This window comes from Mustela nigripes, chromosome 8 (genome assembly GCF_022355385.1).
Source record: "Mustela nigripes isolate SB6536 chromosome 8, MUSNIG.SB6536, whole genome shotgun sequence".
NCBI lineage: Eukaryota > Metazoa > Chordata > Mammalia > Carnivora > Mustelidae > Mustela > Mustela nigripes.
The window spans coordinates 1,701,849-1,720,919 of NC_081564.1; the positions used below are offsets into that span (position 1 = coordinate 1,701,849).

General features: G+C 58.0%; 1 protein-coding gene across 7 annotated transcripts in view; it reads left to right on the forward strand.

Annotated features, from left to right (window-relative positions):
• The window catches only part of RIMBP2 (RIMS binding protein 2), a 205,767-nt gene that overhangs the window by 132,656 nt on the left and 54,040 nt on the right, over positions 1-19,071 (forward strand). For all 7 annotated transcript variants that reach the window (XM_059408179.1, XM_059408182.1, XM_059408180.1 and 4 more), the window contains exons 5-6: positions 7,992-8,096; positions 15,935-15,985. In XM_059408179.1, coding sequence (XP_059264162.1) covers positions 7,995-8,096; positions 15,935-15,985 — 153 coding nt within the window. In that variant the 5' untranslated portion in view covers positions 7,992-7,994. The remainder of the gene's footprint in view (positions 1-7,991; positions 8,097-15,934; positions 15,986-19,071) is intronic.

The window sequence follows — 19,071 nt, forward strand, 5'->3', positions numbered from 1 at the left end:
AATTAAACTTAGTGCATTATATTTTCTGATTTACACTAAAAGGGGGAAAAACGTTCAGGTCTAGGTTCTGTTCTCGTCGTCAACAGATTAGTTCTTTTAAATGTAGATAATCTAAGGCTTATTTTCTGTTAATGAATCACTGCTTATTTGGGATCAATAAGTGACTCTCACAGTAACAATTAATCTTCCTTTATCGGCAGCTCCTTCCCCGGGCCCTCCTTTCCCTGGTACCTGCTCGGGGAGATTCAGCCCTGAGCCCACGAGCCCAGCCCGCCCGCAGCCATCCTCCGCTGTAATTAATGTTTGCGGCTGGTTTTCTATGTTCTGATACTCAGGCTCCAATAACACCCTCCAGGGGTTTCTGCAACATGAGAATAACGGGGAGGCTCCGTCTCCGGCAAAACCTTTGATGGGGCCGAGCCAAGCGACGAGAGCGTGATCTCCGTGTTCAGATACCAGCCAGAAACAGGAAAGCGGCTGCTCTGAAGGCTTCCCTGGCTGCCTTCAGCTCTGCAGGGAGAGGCTTTGCAAGAGGCTGAGCACCCACAGTCACTGGTGGGCGCAGTGGGACACACGCATGTGTCCTGTTCTGCATTAGGCAGGAGGTGGAACTGGGTCCCCTTCTGAGACTCAGCCCCTCAGCCCCTGCGCCGTGCGGTTGACAACTGTCTCCCGGGGGCAGGGCTGTGGAGTCCCTGTTCTCTGCCAGGTGCTGAGCCAGCCTGTCAGAAACCCGACCTGCCTGGCGGGTTAGGTATTCAGCATCACGGTCGTCAGGAAAATGAAAATCGAAACAGCGGTGGGATGTGGGGCCCCTCCATCAGGTTAAGAAACACCCAGGAGGGTGGGCGTGGAGAGGGGAGCAGGTGCCCGTGCACGCTGCGCCCAGACGGCCTGGCTGGGTCCCAGCCCGGCGTGTTCCCGTGTGGCGCCTGCGGGAGTCCCTTCCGGGAGTCCACGCAGACCCGTGAAGCCCCAGGATGTGCCCTGCGCATCGCACACGGCGTTCTCCTTGACGGCAGACGTGGCCGCGGGTAGACTGCAGATCACCCCACGGTCGTTGACAGAAGAGTCGGGGCCACACCTAGGGGCCAAAATGTGTACCTGAGGGAGGGCTTCAGCCTGTCGCTCTGGGGGTGCACGGTTCTGCAGGGGACTGCATCCACTGCTCCGGATCTACCCCTTTCCTGCACCTCTTACGACCCCCTCCTGCGCACCCCTGCACCACAGATGCCCACCGGAAGTCGCCTCCGGCCTCACTGAGCTCTCCCTGAACGATCCTCCACCAACCCCTTGTCATCACAGGGGTCTCGGCCAAATGTCATCTCCCTCGCCAGCTGGAGTAGAGTCTCCACTGCATCCGTCTCCCGTCGTGCGCCCCCCGCCTCGCCGTCATCCTTTATCGATCCCTGAAACTCTCATTCCCTTGCTGGATAGCTGGCTTCCGTCCTGCGCTCCTGCCTCCCCACCCCCGAAGAATGTAAGCTTCACGAGAGCAAAAATAATCCTTTTTCTTGTTCATTATTCTATTGCAAGCCTCCAAGCATCTGGCACGGAATAAGTGTTCCGTAATGATGTTTGGATACATGAAAGCACGTGTCCAGGAAGCTTCAGCCCAAGCCCACAGTCCCTGAAATAAGAAACCGAGTCTGTTGCTTTCCCATGTCCCTACCCACCCAGCTGTTGTATCCAGAGACATGCCATCCATTCCCCTCGTTGTGGCCGTCACGTCCATGTCCCCAGTCACACCAGCCTTCCTTCACCCGGGCTCCTGCCTCGATCCTTACTACCACAGGACCTTTGCACACACGACTCCCTCTGCATAGAATCCCCTGTCCATCTCGCTTCGAAGCAACTCCTACTCATCCCCCAAACCTCCCATAGGTCACCTCCCCAGGGCTCATCTCTGTTTGTAAGTCAAGACTCTCATCACTGAGAGGATCTTCTTGGTTTTCAGTGTATATAGATGTAATCATACCCACAACTACTATACAAAGAGGGAAAGTAAAGATACCAAGCTATGCTCATGTTTCTACATTCCACTTGGAGAGGACAATTACAATTCTGAGTAGATTATTTAAATGTGTATACTGAGATCCCTGGGGGCAACCACTAAAAATTAGATAAAAATTTATAGCCCAACACTCAGTAGATACATGAAAAGGAAATGGCTAAAAACCACTCAGGCAATCCAAAATAGGCAGGGAAGGAGAGCTAGAACAATGAAAAGGAAGAAAACATGAAAAACAGATAATAAGACGGCACACTGGGAGCTCACCAAGAATTTCATTAAACATGACTCTGGGCAGGTCACCTTGAATCTAATGTTTCATCTGGTCCTTGCAACAACCTTGGGAAGGCAGGCTTCTTCCTCTGTTTGACAGATTAGCATGCTGGGGCCCAGGAAGGGCGGGACTGCCCTGTGCGCTGACTGTATTGTCCAGCCCGCTGCCGACGCGGCCCACCCTCTCCCGAAGGGTTCTGACTGACCGCACAAGCCGAATGCCCTGTCCCTGCGTCTCCGCCTCCACTAGAGGGCCCATCCACTAAGGGCAAATGGGGAGTCAGGGAAGCTCCCAGTTTTGTCAAAGGGGCTCCCCGCTAAGACACTCTGGCAAAGCTATGTTTCCCCTTCCAGAATGCGCACGGCTCTGTTTGCATGCTAATTCCCGTTATGAATGAATCTAGCTTGCATAGATGGAACAGGAAGTCACAGGACACAGAAGACAAACAAACAGCTTGTGTCTGAAGACGTGAGCTCAGTCAGTGCTGGGGTTCCTTCCACCAGATGTTTCGTGGAGGGAAATCGTGCGCAGAGAGGCCTCGCTGTTACCACGGTGCATACAAGAGCCCACGCATAAGGCATCAAATGTGTCTTGGGTAAATCCTATTAAGGGAGATTATTTTCTCCTTCATTTCTTTGCTCACACAGGGCAGGATCCAAAGTGGAAGACACAGACCCCTTTGATCTAACATCGCAGAGACAGTCCAGTTTGCTCCCTGTGTGTGCCCTCTGTCTAGTGTCCGAGCATTCCGCGGAAGTGGCATCTTGAGGCCACCAGAATGCCGGTGCTGATGTCAACAGCCGGCTATAAATGTCGCCGCTTTAAAAATAACTCCTGCCGCATGCTGAGAGTTTCAGACAAGCATCTCTTGCCACGGTGCATAAACCTCAGTACTTCTTGGACGTGAAACGTTCCTGTGGAACGAGGCACGTGCCCTTGGAACTGGGAAGCTCTATATAAGGGGAAGCGAAGCTATTAGGAATTCGGTGGGGTTTTGTGTTTTGTGAAAGCCGGGCGTTTTCGGTCTCTCTGTGAGAACACGTGGGTCCTAGCGCTCCATAGGACAGCCGGAATCGGGACGACTGCAGGAAATCCTAGGAACCATGATGTGAACTACCTCCCAGGAGAAATGCAGGCTGCGCTCTGTTGCCCTGGCCACACGGCCCGCACCTCGCCTTGTGGCCAAGGACGGAGCGTGTCTCACAGCCCGAGGGCTTTGAAGACCCTGCATGGAAAGGTCTCACACTGATCCTGTCCTGGGAGGCCTGCGGCGTATCAGCACATGTCACACGCATGGGAAGGATCCCTGGGGAAACATCCCACCGAGCAGGGAGATGACAGAGTGGAGAGACGTGTGCCCAGGTCAGGGAGCTGGGTTCCCTGAGTTCAAGTCCTTGCTTCATCATTTCCTGGCTGGGCAACCTTGGGCAGGTTACTTAACCTCTCTGGGCCTCAGTTTCCTTCTCTATAAACAGGAGTCAATATATTGCCTGCCCCCGAGGTTGCTGCAGAGATTCAGTGGGTTGTGTGTATGAAGTACTTAGCATAACACTCCTTCCAGAACTTGTGCTTAGGTGACTGGGAGGCTGCTGATGTGTGGGGCTGGGAAGACCATGCCAGCAACCTGCTTACGGAGAGACAAGAAGGACATGGGGTACGATCTACACGAAGCGCCGAGGGGGGCTGAGTTGCTGCAGCCCCACATGTGGGACTGGGAACTCCTGTGCCGGAATGTGGTTTCCCACATCACTCCCCTTCCTTCCACCTGATCCCTGAGCTCATCTCCTGGCTCCTTCCTGGGGTGGAAGTTCCCTGTCCTCTGAACTGGCCATCTGCCTGGAGTTCCAGGGACACCCCCTTGCTGGTTCTGTTGCTGGACACCTGGGTCTCCAGCTCCATACACAATGGGTACCCAGTGGCTAAGGTAATATCCTGCCAAGGACTTTGAGCTTAGGACTTCTTCACCTGACCGGTGGAGAGATATGGCAGCCGGTTATCTACCAGGCCTGCTGACACCCACTGATGTGATGACTCTCGTGGTAAACCAACCATCCTGTCCCCACCCCACCCCTGCCTCCCTGATCTCCAGTTTAAACTCTTTCTGCTGCTGAGAAGGTGTCAGTTACTTTTGGGCAGCTCCTTTGGCTTTCTGGCTGTTTCTTACCCCAAACAAGGAATTGAAACAGCCCCAAAGCTGTCATGATCCACCAGCTGTCTCTTTATTTTGAGAAGCAAGAATAAAAAGTCATGAAATTTTAGTGCATAATATGAGACATTATGGAATTAGATTTTATGGCAGCCATAAATGCTGTTGAAAAATATTTTAGTTTGGACAATTTGGGATAAAGTTCATAGAAACCTATATCAAATAGTTTGAAGAAAAAAAAGAAGGAAGTCATCATGGTTGACAAATTGGGGTGTATGAGAGGTTGGACTTCAGGCATGGCTGAATCAAGGTGCTCAGATGATGCCATCAGGAACAGTCTCTCTTCAGGGCACCTGGGTGGCTTGTTCGGTAAAATGTCCAACTCAATCTCAGCTAAGGTCTTGATCTGCTGTCCACAATTCTGTCCGAGATTTGGGGGCTGATTGTAAGTCCTGACCTGAGTCTGAAAGCCTGAGAACCAAGAACACAAGCTTCTGAGGGCAGGAGAGGATGGATGTGTCTCAGTTTAGGCAGAGTGAATAGGCCCTTTAGCCACCGTTTTGTCCTTCGGGTCCTCAGTGGAGTGGACGAAACCCACCCATGTAGGGAAGGTGGCTCCTTTCCCTCCTCTCCCACCCATGCAGATGCCATTGTCTTTTGGAAATGCCTCCCAGATGTACCCAGAAATAAGGCTTCCCCAGCTTCCTGGACATCCCTACCCAGTTGGGCAGACACGTAAAGCCATGGGGGTGACTTCTGCCCTGGAGAGTGCCTCGCGGCTCTGCTGGGGGGACCCGGTGGGACCAGGAAGACCACCTGTGTGTGTGTGTGTGGTTATGGCCCAGGGCAGAGAGGTTGGTAGCTGGCCTGGCGGTGGCTGATGCGGAAGATGGCGGGGCCCATGGAAGCGCTTTGCAAACTCTGGACATTACGTGAAACTACGTGAATGATGGTGTCATTGCTGAGACGGGCAGACTGGGGAGGAAGTGGTTTGGGAGAGGAAGTCCAGAACTCCATTTTGGACAGGCTAAATTTAAGATTCCTCCTGTCCCTTCACGTGGAGAGGGTGAGTGGGCAGTTGGCTACAAGCGAAGAGACGAGGGTTTCATTCCCGAGCGCGAGTTTATAAATGGCAGTGACAGTCGCGATGTGGGATATCTGCCCGGGAAGGAGGACAAGCAGAGCAGCGGCCACCCCCAGTCTAGAGGCCCCGCAGGAGGAGGGAGCCATCAGGGAAGGACGGGAGCCGGGCCGGTGTCGGGCTCCTGGGCAGGAGCAGTGTGCTTGTCAAGGGATGGGTCCCCGGAGCAAGGGGTGGCCGTGGGCTGGATGGCCCCTTGCTCCCCCGTCCTTCTGGGGGGTGTCAGGCAGGGGGTGTCAGCCGATTGATGGAGGAAGCCAGACAGCAGAGTGGGAAGCGAGGGTGTGGATGTGGCCAGTGGAGATGCCTCTGGAGCGGGGTCGCTGAGCAGGGCAGTGGATGCAGGGGAAGCTGCGGGGATGGAGAGGGTGATGGGACCCGAGTGGTCAGAGCTCCTGTGGATCTGGCCTCCCTGCTGGGGCACCACAGCCGCCACCACCTCTCCCCACAAGGGGCATGTATTTGTACACACGTGGGCATTCTGGCAACCACGCCACAGTGACCCCGAAATTTCGAAGCCAGTGCTTCCCATCCGTCTGAGCCGTCAGGAATCCATGGAGAGCCCGGCGGCCGCAGGCTTGGACCGCCTCCGGTTCGGTCCGCGCTGCTCTTGAATCCTTGTAAGGAAAATGGTTTCCTCCTTCCACTAATAACTTCCTTCCCGAAGCTAAATAAAGAGTACCCGGGCTGCTTTCGGCGGTGCCCGCTTCCAAAATAAACAGAAGCCCCGGAATTAGCCGGAACAATAGTGTAATTAGGCAGCTGCATAATTGTTCGTGCAAACCAGGCTGGCGCCCGGAGCCCGACCCCGCGGCGCGGCCCGCTGCGGAGTTTCACGGTGGAGGAGGCGCTTGCTAGGGGGCCTCCGGCCAGGAAGGGTCAGCGAGCAGGTGGACGCTGGCTTGGCTGATGGCCGCCCGCGGAGAGGTTTCTGGGCTGTGTGGCCTCCAGCAAGTGGTTCGGCTGCTCCTGGTCCCTTGCCCACGGCCAGCGGTGACCGCAGCATCCAGTTGCCGGCGTCAGACGAGGCGGTGCGCGCACTGGTGGGGGCCCTGTAGGGAGTGCAGCCTCTTCGCCACGGTCTTAGGGGTGCCGCCTGCGGTCCTGAAGGAAGCCGCTCTGCTAGGGGCGCGGGCTCCTCCTCCTGCGCGGGCTCCTCCTCCTGCGCGGGCTCCTCCTCCTGCGCGGGCTCCTCCTCCTGCGCGGGCTCCTCCTCCTGCGCGGGCTCCTCCCCCTGCGCGGGCTCCTCCTCCCCCGTGCAAGCTCCTCCTCCCCTGTGCAGGCACCTCCTCCCTGTACAGGCTCCTCCTTCCCCGCACAGGCTCCTCCCCTGTACAGGCTCCTCCTCCCCAACAGGCTCCTCCTCCCCAACAGGCTCCTCTCCTACAGGCTCTTCCTCCTCCCGTGCGGGCTCCTTCCCTGCGCAGACTCCTCCCACCACTAGTTCCCCCACCTGCAGGCTCCTCCTCCCCCAAGGAGGCTTGTCTCCCGCAGGCTCCTCCTCCTCCGCGCATGCGCTGAAGCAGCCTCAGGGCGCCGTGACGTGACAGGCGTGGGGCTCCTTCGGCTCAGAGTGGAAGGGGACACCAGTCTTCCTAGATGCGAGATACCACCCCGCATCGTGCGACACTCAGAACACCTGCGCAGAGCAGGTGCCGATTCCTGATTAGCAATCACCAGCGGTTCCGCAGCGTGCTGTTAATGAACCATTTATAAATGGCTAGTGATGCTAATGAATAATTGATCCGGGGGAGAAGGTGAGGCCCCGAGAGAGGTTGTCACCGGCCCAGGTTCAGCGCTGGGATTTGAACCTGTGCGCTGTGGCTCTAAAATGTCGCGCTCGGCCCTGTATTGTCCCGTAACGCCAGAGGCGCGTCTCCACTATCCACCCGCGGTATCTGTGCGGTCCCCGCCAGCACCTGCAGGGAATGGTTGCGAAGGTCCGCAGCCGGGCGCCAGCAGATAGCACCGAAGCCTGTGGTTCGGAGGCTCCCTCTAGCCTGACTCGAATCTGGGGCGGCCCTTCACCAGCTGTGTGATGAGCCGGGAGAACCTCCCTGTGCCTCAGTTTCCCGCATTAGTGTGCCTGCCTCCTAGATGAATGAGAGGGTCCCAGGATGTAAATCGTCCTAAAGGGCTTGGAGCACTCCCCACTAGGTAGCCCAGGATCCGTAACCTGTGGCCTTAGCTTGCACGAGGCTGAGGGAATGGGCAGGAGCAAGAGCTCGCCTTTGCATGATGACCTCTGGTTCTGCTTAATGCTCGGGGCATGGAAACGACCAGGCGGTTCGAGGTGGAAGGCGTGTTGGCACCGGTTCCCCAAGGGGTGGGTCCTGACCCCAGGGAAAGCCAGAGTAGCCCTCGGGCCCCCTTCGCAGGCCTTCTGGCTCCTGCGCTGACCCCGCCCTGTCCCCCGCAGCACATGCGAGAGGCTGCAGAACGGCGGCAGCAGCTGGAACTGGAGCATGAGCAGGCGCTGGCTGTCCTCCACGCCAAACAGCAGGAGATCGACCTTCTGCAGAAGGTGAGCCGGGCGTGCTTGGGGCAGGGGTGTGGAGGGCAAGCGGGCAGGAGCTGTGCACCTGCGTCTCCCCACCTTCCCCGAGTCTGTGCTACCTAGTGCTGCCCAGCTCCCCTGAGCCACCGTGTCCCAAGCTCCACTGCAGACACCAGACGCTCCCCTGTGCGATGCCGGCGGGCTCGTGTGGAAAGTATGCTCTGGGGGCCACTGCCCACTGCGAGTGGCTTCAGCCCTACCAGCGTCGTTTACAGTTAAGCACACAAGTGTGTCTTATTCTGCAACCTTCCCTTCCCGAAAAGATGCCCAGAAGCACCACAGGAACTGGTTTGACACGACTTGGGTTTTGTTTTCTTTGTTTTTTGGGGGTTTTTTGTTTGTTTGTTTGTTTGTTTGTTTGTTTTCAGTACTGGGGGAATGAGGGAGAGGGGCGGGGTTGAATTGGACACCCGCCGAGGCTGCGGGTATAAACTGTGGTCATTCAAAGGAATAACTTTGGTTTTGTATCTGCTGAACTGCGGAGAGTTCCATGATGTGCTGTTAAGTGAACAGATCAAGTCTCGGGGCAATGTTTCCGGCGTGAGGAAGAGGGAAGGAACACAGAGAAGAAAGAGAAGCAGAGACTAAGAAACAAGGAAGAAGGAGGGAGAAGAGAGGGAAGGATTAGAGAAGCTGAGGGGGCCCGTCCCCGTGGCACCCGTGGTGGTGCTGGGGGCTAAGAGCGTGGCCCCTGGACCCAGCTGTGGTCCTCTCCTGTGTCTCTCCATGGGGGCACTTGGGGTCCCAGGTGTGGTTCTCCTTTCCTTCCGAAAGCCCTGATCCTACCCGGAACCCCTCCTCCCCAGAGGGCAGCAGGCCCCACCAGCCAGAGACTTTCTGGCCTGGGCTGCAGGTACATGACTGCCCATGGGGGTGCTCCTGAGACCGGCCAGCGGATGGGCAGCGAGCAGCTCCTCCCCAGTCTGGGCGGCCCTCCACCACTCCACCGCCTCTCCAGGCCTCTGATCTCGTAATAAAGGACCCAGGGCCGTGTGCCCACCTGACTGGTGATGGGAGTCTGCTGGGGTGGTCTCTGTCCTCGGAGTTTGGGAGCCAGATTTGCAGCAGGTAGAGAATTTGCCAGGCTGCTTCTCTGATTGTTTATATGTGTCAAGGGTGGCTGTCACTGAGCTTCCGCTGGTGGGGTCATCCAGCCTGATTACCTGCCGGAATAGAGAAGCAGCCTTTCGTCAGATGCTATCCAGAAAGGATGGATATTGCTTGCTGGGGCCAAGGCAGAGAGATACGGCTCTTTTCTGCCTGCTGTGCCGTGCCCAGACATGGCCGCCCGGCACCTGCACCCGCTCCCCGTGCCCCGGAAGCCCTGGCTGGGCACCACCCAGATAGGAAGCCCATGGAAAACACAGATTCCATGCCAAGGGGGCGACAGATCGGTGACTGCCAGCAGTGTGTTCTCTGGGAGCCTGGAGTTTCATTTGAGAAGCATCCCATGGCAGGAAGGTGCACCAGAGCCAATGCTGTCATTCAGCCTCCTCTGTGCCCCGTCCGGTTTCCTTCGTCCCTCCCTGGTGTCCGTTATGGCCGATATCTTGGACACCCTGATGCTTCACCGGGGGCAGGAGCTGAGGAGGAGGAACCAGTGCAAAACCAGGGTGCCAAGGTGGTAATTCCTTAGAGCTCCGATTTTTGAACAAAGCCTTCCAAGAGGATGGTGGATCCTTGAGCAGAATGAGATTGGCGATTTTTTCAGGATTCTTGTTTTCCGTTTGATTTCCACCATGGAGGGCCAGCATGCTGCCCTTGCTGATTAGATCATTCATTCATTCAACAAATGTTGGGTGTCCACTGTGTGTCAGTGTCTTTGGGTTGTTCTGGAAGGGGAGCCCAGTGGCGGGGGAGATGGCTTATGCCGGCACCGAGGGAGAGAGAGCCCCCTCCAGAGGTCATGCAGATGCCGTGTGCAGGGAAGAAGGGACAGAAGGAAGTGACGGGTTCATGATTGCAGGACTCCATACAGGGCAAACTTAGGTGAGTGGCAGGTCATTTAAGGGCTCAGGTCCCCAGTACTTGGGGAAAGGAGCCCTTGGAGGGACACAGGTCATGCCCAATGGGCAGGGGTGCATCCCAAGGAGGGTGGTGCTGAGCCCCAGGCACTCTGCGGGCTGTGGAAAGGAGCTCCATCTTGTTCCAAGGGAACCGGAAGCCACTGGGGGCTGAAGCGGGTGTAGCAGGGTCTGGTGAACATCCTTTGACCCTCGCGCTGGGGACTGATCTGTGGAGGGGCAGGAAGGCCCCTTACCCGCTGCCAGAAAGCCTGGGGTCTCAGCCTGGGGCAGCGGCTGCAGAGAGGAGATGTGGATACACCCCAGGATGGATTAGGAGAGGGAGCTGTGTGCTCAGGAGCTGTGGTGAGAGGCCCAGGTGTGGAGGCACGCGGGAAGGGGCACTTTTAGGCTGACCCACATCGTGGCTGTGGATCTGGGCTGAGTGGAAACATCACCGAGCTGGTGTGATCCTGGATATGTGGACGCCCAGCGGCAGGTGTGCAGGATGGGAGTCTCTGGTCCTAGATGGAGGGACACTAGTGGATGCGGCGATGCTCTCAGGAGACCCATCGTCCTGTGTTTCCATTTTCTGCAAAAAAGACAGCGGATGGGGGCATTTTCTTTGCACATAAACATATCAGGGCTGCGCAGACCTGTGGACGGGCTGGGGCAGCGTGGGGGAGGGGGCGTTAGGGCCCAGAGGTTGCAGGGTTATAGGCCGCAGGAGTCAGGACGGGCGAAGGAGGAACACATGGCATATTTACTAAACTTAAAAAGAAGCCAGGAGCTTGCTGGGTGCCGGGAACTATTTCTGCCGTGAACTCTCTCACTTCAAGCCCGTCACAACCTCACGCGGTGGGTCCTACCTCCCTCCTGTTTCTGAATGGAGGAAGGTAGCTCCACAGCTAAATGCCAGTCAGCTGGTGAGCAGAACGACCTGGGTTCACATGAAGCCCCTGGGCCAGGATGCTCCTCTCTAAGGCTCCAGGGTTGACCGAAGTCTTGCCCTTGTCCTACCACAATAAAAGTACCAGAGCTCTCCAGGGGCCAGAGCTGGGCCCCATGAGACTGGGCCCCATGAGACTGGGCCCCATGTGGCTGTGTCTGAGACAGGCCCGTTCTCTCCGGCTTCAGCTCCCAGGCTTTCTCGACACCCCTCCGCTGGGGACGCCTGCTCTCATCTTGCCAGGGAGGTGGTTCTTGCGGTCACCTGTGCGTGGACACGGTGCCAAGGGCTGGTCCTCTGTTCTCGTCCTCTCTGACCTGGAGTGCAGTTTCGGGGGGTCTGCCTCTCTATGCCCAAGGCCTCCAGGAAGCCTCGCTCTCCACTGACTTCCTTCCACGCAGATGGTCCCCCGTAAGCCTCATGGATGTTCACCAAGACTCGGTCCACAAGCCCCATCTCCGTGTCTCCGCTGGCTCCTGTGGTGACCTTGTCAGGTCCTGTGGGTCTAAACACCGTTTGGGTACGGCCTCGCCGCCCTGGGCTCTCCAGACTGGATTGTGAACCTCTTCTTTCCTGCAGCCTTCCGCGCGACGCCTCAGCATGCGGTCCAAGTTGAACCCCGTCCTCGGCCACACCTGCTCCACACCTGTTCCCTGGAGTTACTGCCTCTCTCTGTTTGTCTCCTTTTTCTCTGTGTCAGAGCAGCAAAACCCTCTCCGGATGGGGAGGCTTGACCTCCACTTTCCCCGAGACTCCCGCCTGGAGCCCCAGCCCTCTCTACCCACGCCGGTTGCCCCTGACGGTACAGAGCTGGGCCTGGGGTCCCCTTCACCCATGTCTTGGGATGTCCCTTTACACCCGTCTGTGCTTTGTTGGATCTCTGCCTTCCGGGGTCCGCCATGTCCCTTTCTCTTGACGCACCACAGGTGTGAAGTAAGGCAGGCGTTTACTTTCTCTCAAAATATAGGCAGTGCCTGATGGGCCCTGCAGGCTTCGGTCTCACCTCTGGCCGCTCTGAGGGGGCGCGGGCCTCGTGCATCCACCGTCAGGACCAGGGACCCAAACCTTCTCTGAGACTCATCCCTCGGGCCGGGACGGTGCTTGGAGAATCGAGTGCTGTTCTCATGGAAATTGAGGGAGAACGAAGCCATCCAGCCAACCAGTAGTTCCGGTAGCCAGTAGAGGCAGAGTCTAAAAATACAAAAAGCAACCAAGCCAGGCTCTGTCCCATGGACGGGCCACCAGCCCCCCGCGGTCCCGTGGGACACCCGCTCCACACAAACCAGGCAGCCGAGAGCTCAGTCCAGAATCCTTGCTTTCATTCAACACTCAGGTCAGCACTGACGGAGCCCCTGTGTCGGAGATTTCCAGGGGCTCTTTGGGCAGCGTGAGTGAGGCCGGTGGGGGAGGCTCCGGACACCGTGAACGTTTATTCCAAGCATGGAGAGTCCTGGGGCCCGCGTCCGGGAGACTGGATTGCCGACTTGGGGCTTCGGCCACTGCCTCCCCCTCCCCTGCTACGCGTCCTCTGTACCTTGACCACACCAGATCTGCCCCCTCTTGGATCTTTGCCTGGGTGCCTGGTTCCCCAAAAAGGGCAGAGCTGGCGTTTGGCGCTGAGCGCCCTGCCCTGCCTCCCGGCCTTGAATGGGCTCCTCTCCCTGCTCATGCGGCCTCTGGCACACCAGCCCGCAGGGGGTGCCGTTGGCTCATCCGTTCGCCTGCGGTCTTTCTCCAGAGAGTAGGGTCTACACTCCCGAGATCACGGTCCGACACGTAGCAAAGCTCAGCAAATGCTGATGACAAGGGTCCGAGATCCTTAGACAAGGAAGGAGTTGCGGGGAGCAGCCACGGATGGATCCATGGCTGGTCGCAGTCCCCGGTGATGAATTCTAGGTGCTACTTGTAAATGCCCATTGAACAAGTCACTGAGCCATGGCTCCGTCCTCCCATGGCCTGTGGGCGCCCAGACCCCCGGGCCCCTCCTCTCTGGGCGACCGGCGGCCAGAGCCCGGCAGCTCCCCAGCTTCAGACTTTGTTTCCGAGCAAGCTCCGTCCTCGCCTAGCTACAGTCGCCGTGGTGATCATCTAAGCGTTTTTCCAAATTTAAAATTCATCTGCAGACCTGACCGATTTTTGCTGTGGCTCAGAACTCCTCCCACGTGCGAGGGGGTGGCTTTCGGGGTTGGGGCTGTCACGGACGTGGGCAGTAAGAGGAGCCAAGCCCGCCACGTGAGTCGCAATCGGCGCTTTGCCTGCACTTCAGGGATGGCTGTTTGGGATCTTGCTGTCGTGTGTGGGTGGCAGGGGGACACGGACTGACCCCCGTGCTCCTGCCGGGCACAGCTACGGGACTAGTGTCCAGTCAACACTTCCTCTTAGTGCTGATGGGAGGCTCCTTGGGGCTCCAGCCCGGTTCCAGGACTGCCCACCCTTTTCTGCAGATTGCCACGGTGCCCTCACCCTGCTGCACGCTCACAGCATCCATGCCACCCCCTCCTCTGCCAGTCGCCAAGGAGACCGCGCATTAGGCACGCAGGCCATCCCAACCAAGTGTCCAGACCTTGAGGCTGAGTCCAGCATGTCTGGACTCATGTGCCTCCCCAGAAACCACCACCTGTGCCAGCCCACCGTCTTGGACCCTCAGTTCCCCAGACGACAGCCCCCTTCCTCTGACAGCTGGCCCCGTGCCCCTGACAGCTGTGGGTCCTTCACGTGTCCCTGTGTCCTGTGGGAAGGTCAGAGCTTCCCAACAGGTTGGCTGTGGACCCCAGACGAGCCTCGCGTAAGCTGCTGCTTCGGTGCTGCGAAAATTTGGAGCTGCCGATTCCAACTGTTAGTTTTAACAACCTATTCTGACTGCCCAAATGGCCTGGCTAGCAAGTAGCCTATGAAAACCAGCTCCCGATCCTCTCTGGAAGCCGGAAGCCAAGTCATTACTGCGAACTTGGCGGGGTTTTCACAGCTCACTTTGGGTTTTTTTTTGTTGTTGTTGTTTTTTTTATCCTGCCAGTTGGAAACTATCTTGGACTCAAGTGGCTCAGTGCTGAGGTTATTTATATAACCCCCGTGCGTCCTGTGGATGGCTGCCCGTCCCCTCCTCCCCATCTTGTTATTTATCATCACTCTCGTTTCAGCTCTGAAAGGAACGATTTTAAGCACTTGAAGGTGAATTCAGGAACAGCGTGATGAATCTGTGTTCCATCACTTGCCCGGGTCTCCAAGTCTTCTATGAAGATCCGTGTCCAGGGGACGCGCAGGGGTGAGGCTAGCCGGGATCTCAGGCCGCCCGCCAGCATTGGCCGTGCGGGGGACGCCGGGCCCTCCCTGCTCCGGGGAGGCTTCAAGGATGATGATCACTGGCCTCTTTGCCCAGCCCTACTCTCTGTCCCGCCTCCCAGAGACATGTTCCTCTAGATCCGAGGATTCTACATGTAAATCTCAGTCGAATATGGGAATCCTTCCCGAGTGCTCGAAATTGTCAGACACAGGTGACCTGTGGTGTTGGAGATAAACCTCCCCCTAAACCTGCTCCTTGGCGTCTCTGGGAACGTCTGTGAAGCCACTGAAACCAGTGCAAGGGGACGTCCGAGGGGCCATGCGGGCCAGCTTTCCTTCCTGGCTTAGGATTCAGGCTCAGGCTCTCACAGAAACTTCAGCGCCTCCAACTTGAAAATGGGAGGTGGCATGTTCTCCAGCAGCTGACGATTGCGTTCATTAGGATGCTCGGTTTCAAGGGACAGAGAACAAACAGCAAAAGGGAATTTAAGTCGTGCGCCCAACTGAGAGGGGCTTCAGGTGCGGCTGGATCCAGCGCTCTTCTGCCTTTGCACTCCTCTGCATGGGCTTCGTTTTTGGTTTCCAGGGGAGCCCTCTGGCTGCTCCAGCCTCATCCCTCATGGTGGCAGAAAGGCTGCAGTGCTCCATACTGTCCTCCACTCGGGCTTCGGGTCAAGTAGGCAAAGAGAATCTGTCCCGTCTTCCCCAGCATCCATGGGCAGAGCTGTAGCCAGCCTGCACACCTGCCCGGAAGCCAACCACTGAGCGTCTAGAGCTGTTCTCATGCCCTCAGGACGGGGTCTGGGTCCCCAGCACAACTGGGGCTCTTCCTGGAAGAGGTGGCCACAGATGCCAGGCAGGCGAGCAGGCTGTGGTACTACTCACTGCCATTGCGATGAGGGATGATACTGTTGCCTTTTGGTTTTGTGTGAAACCACCGTGTGGTTCAGGCAACAGCCCTTCTGAGAGACTGGTTTGGCGAAATGGGTGACATTTCTTATTCTGTGGAGCAGTGGCTTTGCTTCAAGGAATTGGACGAGGGCCACTCCCCACCGCAGGCTGATTGGCTGAGAGCCCATCAGATGCTCAGGGACCCCCATCTCGGGCTTGCCTTGGGGCCCGGGGAGATCGCTGCTGACCTTCAGCTGCTTGGAAGTCATGTCTGCATGGCGGTGTCGTGTTTCCCAAGCGGCTATGGGCACCTGGGGATATGATGCCCTCCCACCGCACCCTGAGGCTTCCAGAAGGATTGTCCTGACCTTCTGGGTCCAGCCCCCTTCTGTGTGTGACCGCCTCTCTCTAGAGGAGTGCAACCTCCCACTGACCTGTTCCCTCGCTGCCAGATCAGAGTGTTCTTTCCCATTTTGACAAAGAGCATCCCAGCCGGCGGCATTTGCTCCGTGTTTGCCCAAAGAGCAGGGGGCAATGAGAACTGGCCTAGATCCTCGCAACAGGGTGCTCCTTGGGGAGATAGACGGCAGGAACCCACGCCTGATAATTCAGACATTTGTCCGAGTCTCTTCTCTTTCCTCTGCTTTAAACATTGACTGTTTTCTCTTTCTATCATAAACAAGGCTCAGGTTGAAGCTAAGAAGGAACATGAAGGTGCCGTACGGCTGCTAGAGGTAAGTGCCGGAACCCTGATCTGCTGGCATTGGGGGGCGGGCGAGGTCGGAGCTGTGGATGTGGGGGCCACTCCTGAGTGCCGGCGGGCACCAGCGACTAGGACTGCTCACCCACCCCCTACACGGGCAGCACAGCGACCGCACAGAGAGGCAAAGTCATGTCCCCACAGTCACTCAGCCTGCCGCGGAGCTGGGTGCCTCACACGTGACCCGCTGTCCCCTGCGGGTTGCTCTGGGACCAGGCGAGGAGGAAGACGGGGAGGAGGGTAAAGTGTGGGTATGGGTGGACCGCTCCTGTGGGCACCTTGCCAGCGGATGAACCGTGGATGGCACACTATTAGGGACATTTTCAGGGACGGCACTGACGGTGGGGAAGAGCTTGGCTGCAGGTACCTGGGGAGGCATTTGCAGAATGAGAAAGGGCCCGACACGGAGTCTGAGCGGGGACACCAGTGAGCAGGGCCATGGCCCCTCCTGCTGTGAACCCCCCCGGACAGAGGCCAGGCAGCTCCTACCTCTTCATTAGAGACACACAGGTGGGGGTGGCCCTGGGTGGCCTCGGTGTGGGCCGCCGTCCCTGGATACAGGGGGAAGATGGCCCTGTCCTTTGTCCCCAGGGGCATGGCGGCCACGGAGAGCAGAGTGTGCCTCTCCTAGTTCCCTTATGTTGCCTTATAACATCTCTTCCTCCCGCAGGGAAAGGTCCCGCCATTACCATCCCATATATTAAAGTTGATTTTTTGAGCGCATCCATTAGCTAATGAGTATCTGGAGGGGTGAGTGTGACGGATGGCAGGGGGAGCTCTAGCACCCGAGGGAATGGCAGCAGACCCCCGGAGGCCATGCTTGTCCCTGGAAAATCCACCCCCCACCCCCGCCTGAACCGCCCCCCACGTCCGTTCAGACCGCCTCCTGGCTGCAGACGTGCATCCTTGTGTCCACTGCTGGGGCCCCCGGACGGGGTGCGTCCTGCGTTTAGCCACCCTCTGGGCCGCCCACGGGGGTCTCCTGGCCCGGGGCTGGGGCCGTGCATGTTCCGGCATGGGGCGGCATCGGAATGTGCTCTGGGGGGCAGGTGCCGCGCAGACGTGCTGAGGGTGCGTGGTGTTTCTTCTTTACAACGTCTTCCGTGGTTGTGCCTTGCTTTGCGCTCCCCGCAGAACACGCTGGACGGCATGCAGGTACTGGAAGGCTCGGGCCTCCCCCGTGCCGCTGTGCTTGGCGGTGCTTTCCCTTGTGCTTGGTGCCTCCACGGCTCCCTGGGCCTGCTCAGCTCCCCGGGAAGCCGGCAGCCCAAGCTTCCTCCGGCTGCGGGGTGCGTGGGGACTCCTGAGGGTGGGGGGCACTGCCGCTGGGCACCGGAACGCAAGCTCTGTCCCGGCAAGGCTCGAGCAGGCCCAGGGACCTGGTCTCCTGTTTCCCGCCACGGCCATAAGGGTCAGGCTGGGAGGACAGCTCAGAACCCCGATGACTACGAGGGGTGCTGTGGGGTGGTGGCAGGTGGGGGGGACTCCTTCTGCCCTTGGGCCAGCCACATGCCCAGCATGCAGCTCAGTTGTCTCTTGGTCATCGGGATTCAGCCCTGGCCCTGGAATGCTCCGCCTGCTGTGTTTGTGTCTGCCGTGTGCATGGCTGGGGCCCCTCCCGCAGGTGAGGGCAGCAGCCTTCCTTCCCGTGGACAGGACACTGCCCTTCTCGCTACGCCCATGGGACAGGAGGAACGGTGCTATCCCTCTGGATGGGGTTTTGAGTGTTTTGCAAAACTGAGTTTGATCGTGTAGTCACCGAAGGGAGGGTTCTCAAAGTGGGGTTTCTAGGTCAGCAGCATCGGCCTTGCTGGGAGCTTGCTGGAGATGCCGGTTCTTGGGTCCTGCCTACCCCGCAGAGTCACAAAGTCGGGGGGGACCCAGAAACCTGGGGGGAACCCAGCCGCCCCTCCCTGGGCAGTTCTGAGAAAGCCATTGTCAAGGAAGCATTGCTTCGTGTCCATGAGGCTAATATGGGGACGGAGGGCGTGGGGGCCGAGCCTGTGCCCTGCGTCTTGGCCGAGCCATGGCTCAGCGTCTTAGTGACCTGAACCTCCACCCCCCCACACCTCACCTTCACTGGACGTGTTGAGGGACACCTGCAGCACGCCGTGGGCTTTGCGGGAACGTGTTCCTGTTCCTGGAGGGGGTGTGCGTCCCCCATGGCACGCTGGGGACTCCTCTCAGTCAGGGGCTCTGCTCGGAACAGCCACCACCTTGCCCAGCGAGACGCACACACAGGACTAGTGGGGGTTGTCTCCGAAAGCACAGGGCAGCAGAACCCCTCCCGGCATTGTCCTTGCCCAGCCAGTGCTGTGGGTGCTCCTGAGCCCCGTTTTCTGATGAGTGCGAGGCCAGGATGTCTGGGGACGGGAGGAGGGGGTGGTCTCCATCCCCCGTCAGGACGCGTGCAGAGAATCCCAGCGCCCGCAGAATCATCTGGGCTCACTGTGGGGCCTCACCAAGGTGGGCGTCAGGCGTTAGCTGAAAACAGAGCTTTTCCAGAATCATGACCGAGCCCTCTGCAAACTGCAAAGAAGAAACTGTTAGGGAACGAGTGTCCCCGGCACTTTATGGAGGGGTAATTGGAAGACAAAGGAGCAAGAGAACATCTTAAAATTAATAATAGTGATGATACTCCAATGACAGTGACCTAGGGCTCCCTGAACCCTCTCTTTGTGCCAGGCGTTAGTTAGGGCACATGTAGGGACATGTAGGGCACAGCAAGCAGAGCATGTCACTTAATCTTCATGATACCCAGGGGAAACAGAGGCACAGTTCAGGGACTTGCCCAAGGCAAGCTGGTGAGAAGCAAGGTCTGGACTCCCGATGCCAGGAGCTCGGTGCTGCACTGCAGCGGCTTCCCTGGACCCCGGCCTCTCCGGGACGAGGGGTCAGCTCTCCTACCCGCAGACCCGCAGCAGGCGTTGAGCTGTGACTTCACACGGTAGTGGCGGCGAGACTCAGAAGCACTGCCCTCCCTGGAAGGGGCGCAGGCCACGTGATCACTGTCCACTGGGCACTGGACATGTGTGTCGGGGTTAATCCGTAGACACCCCC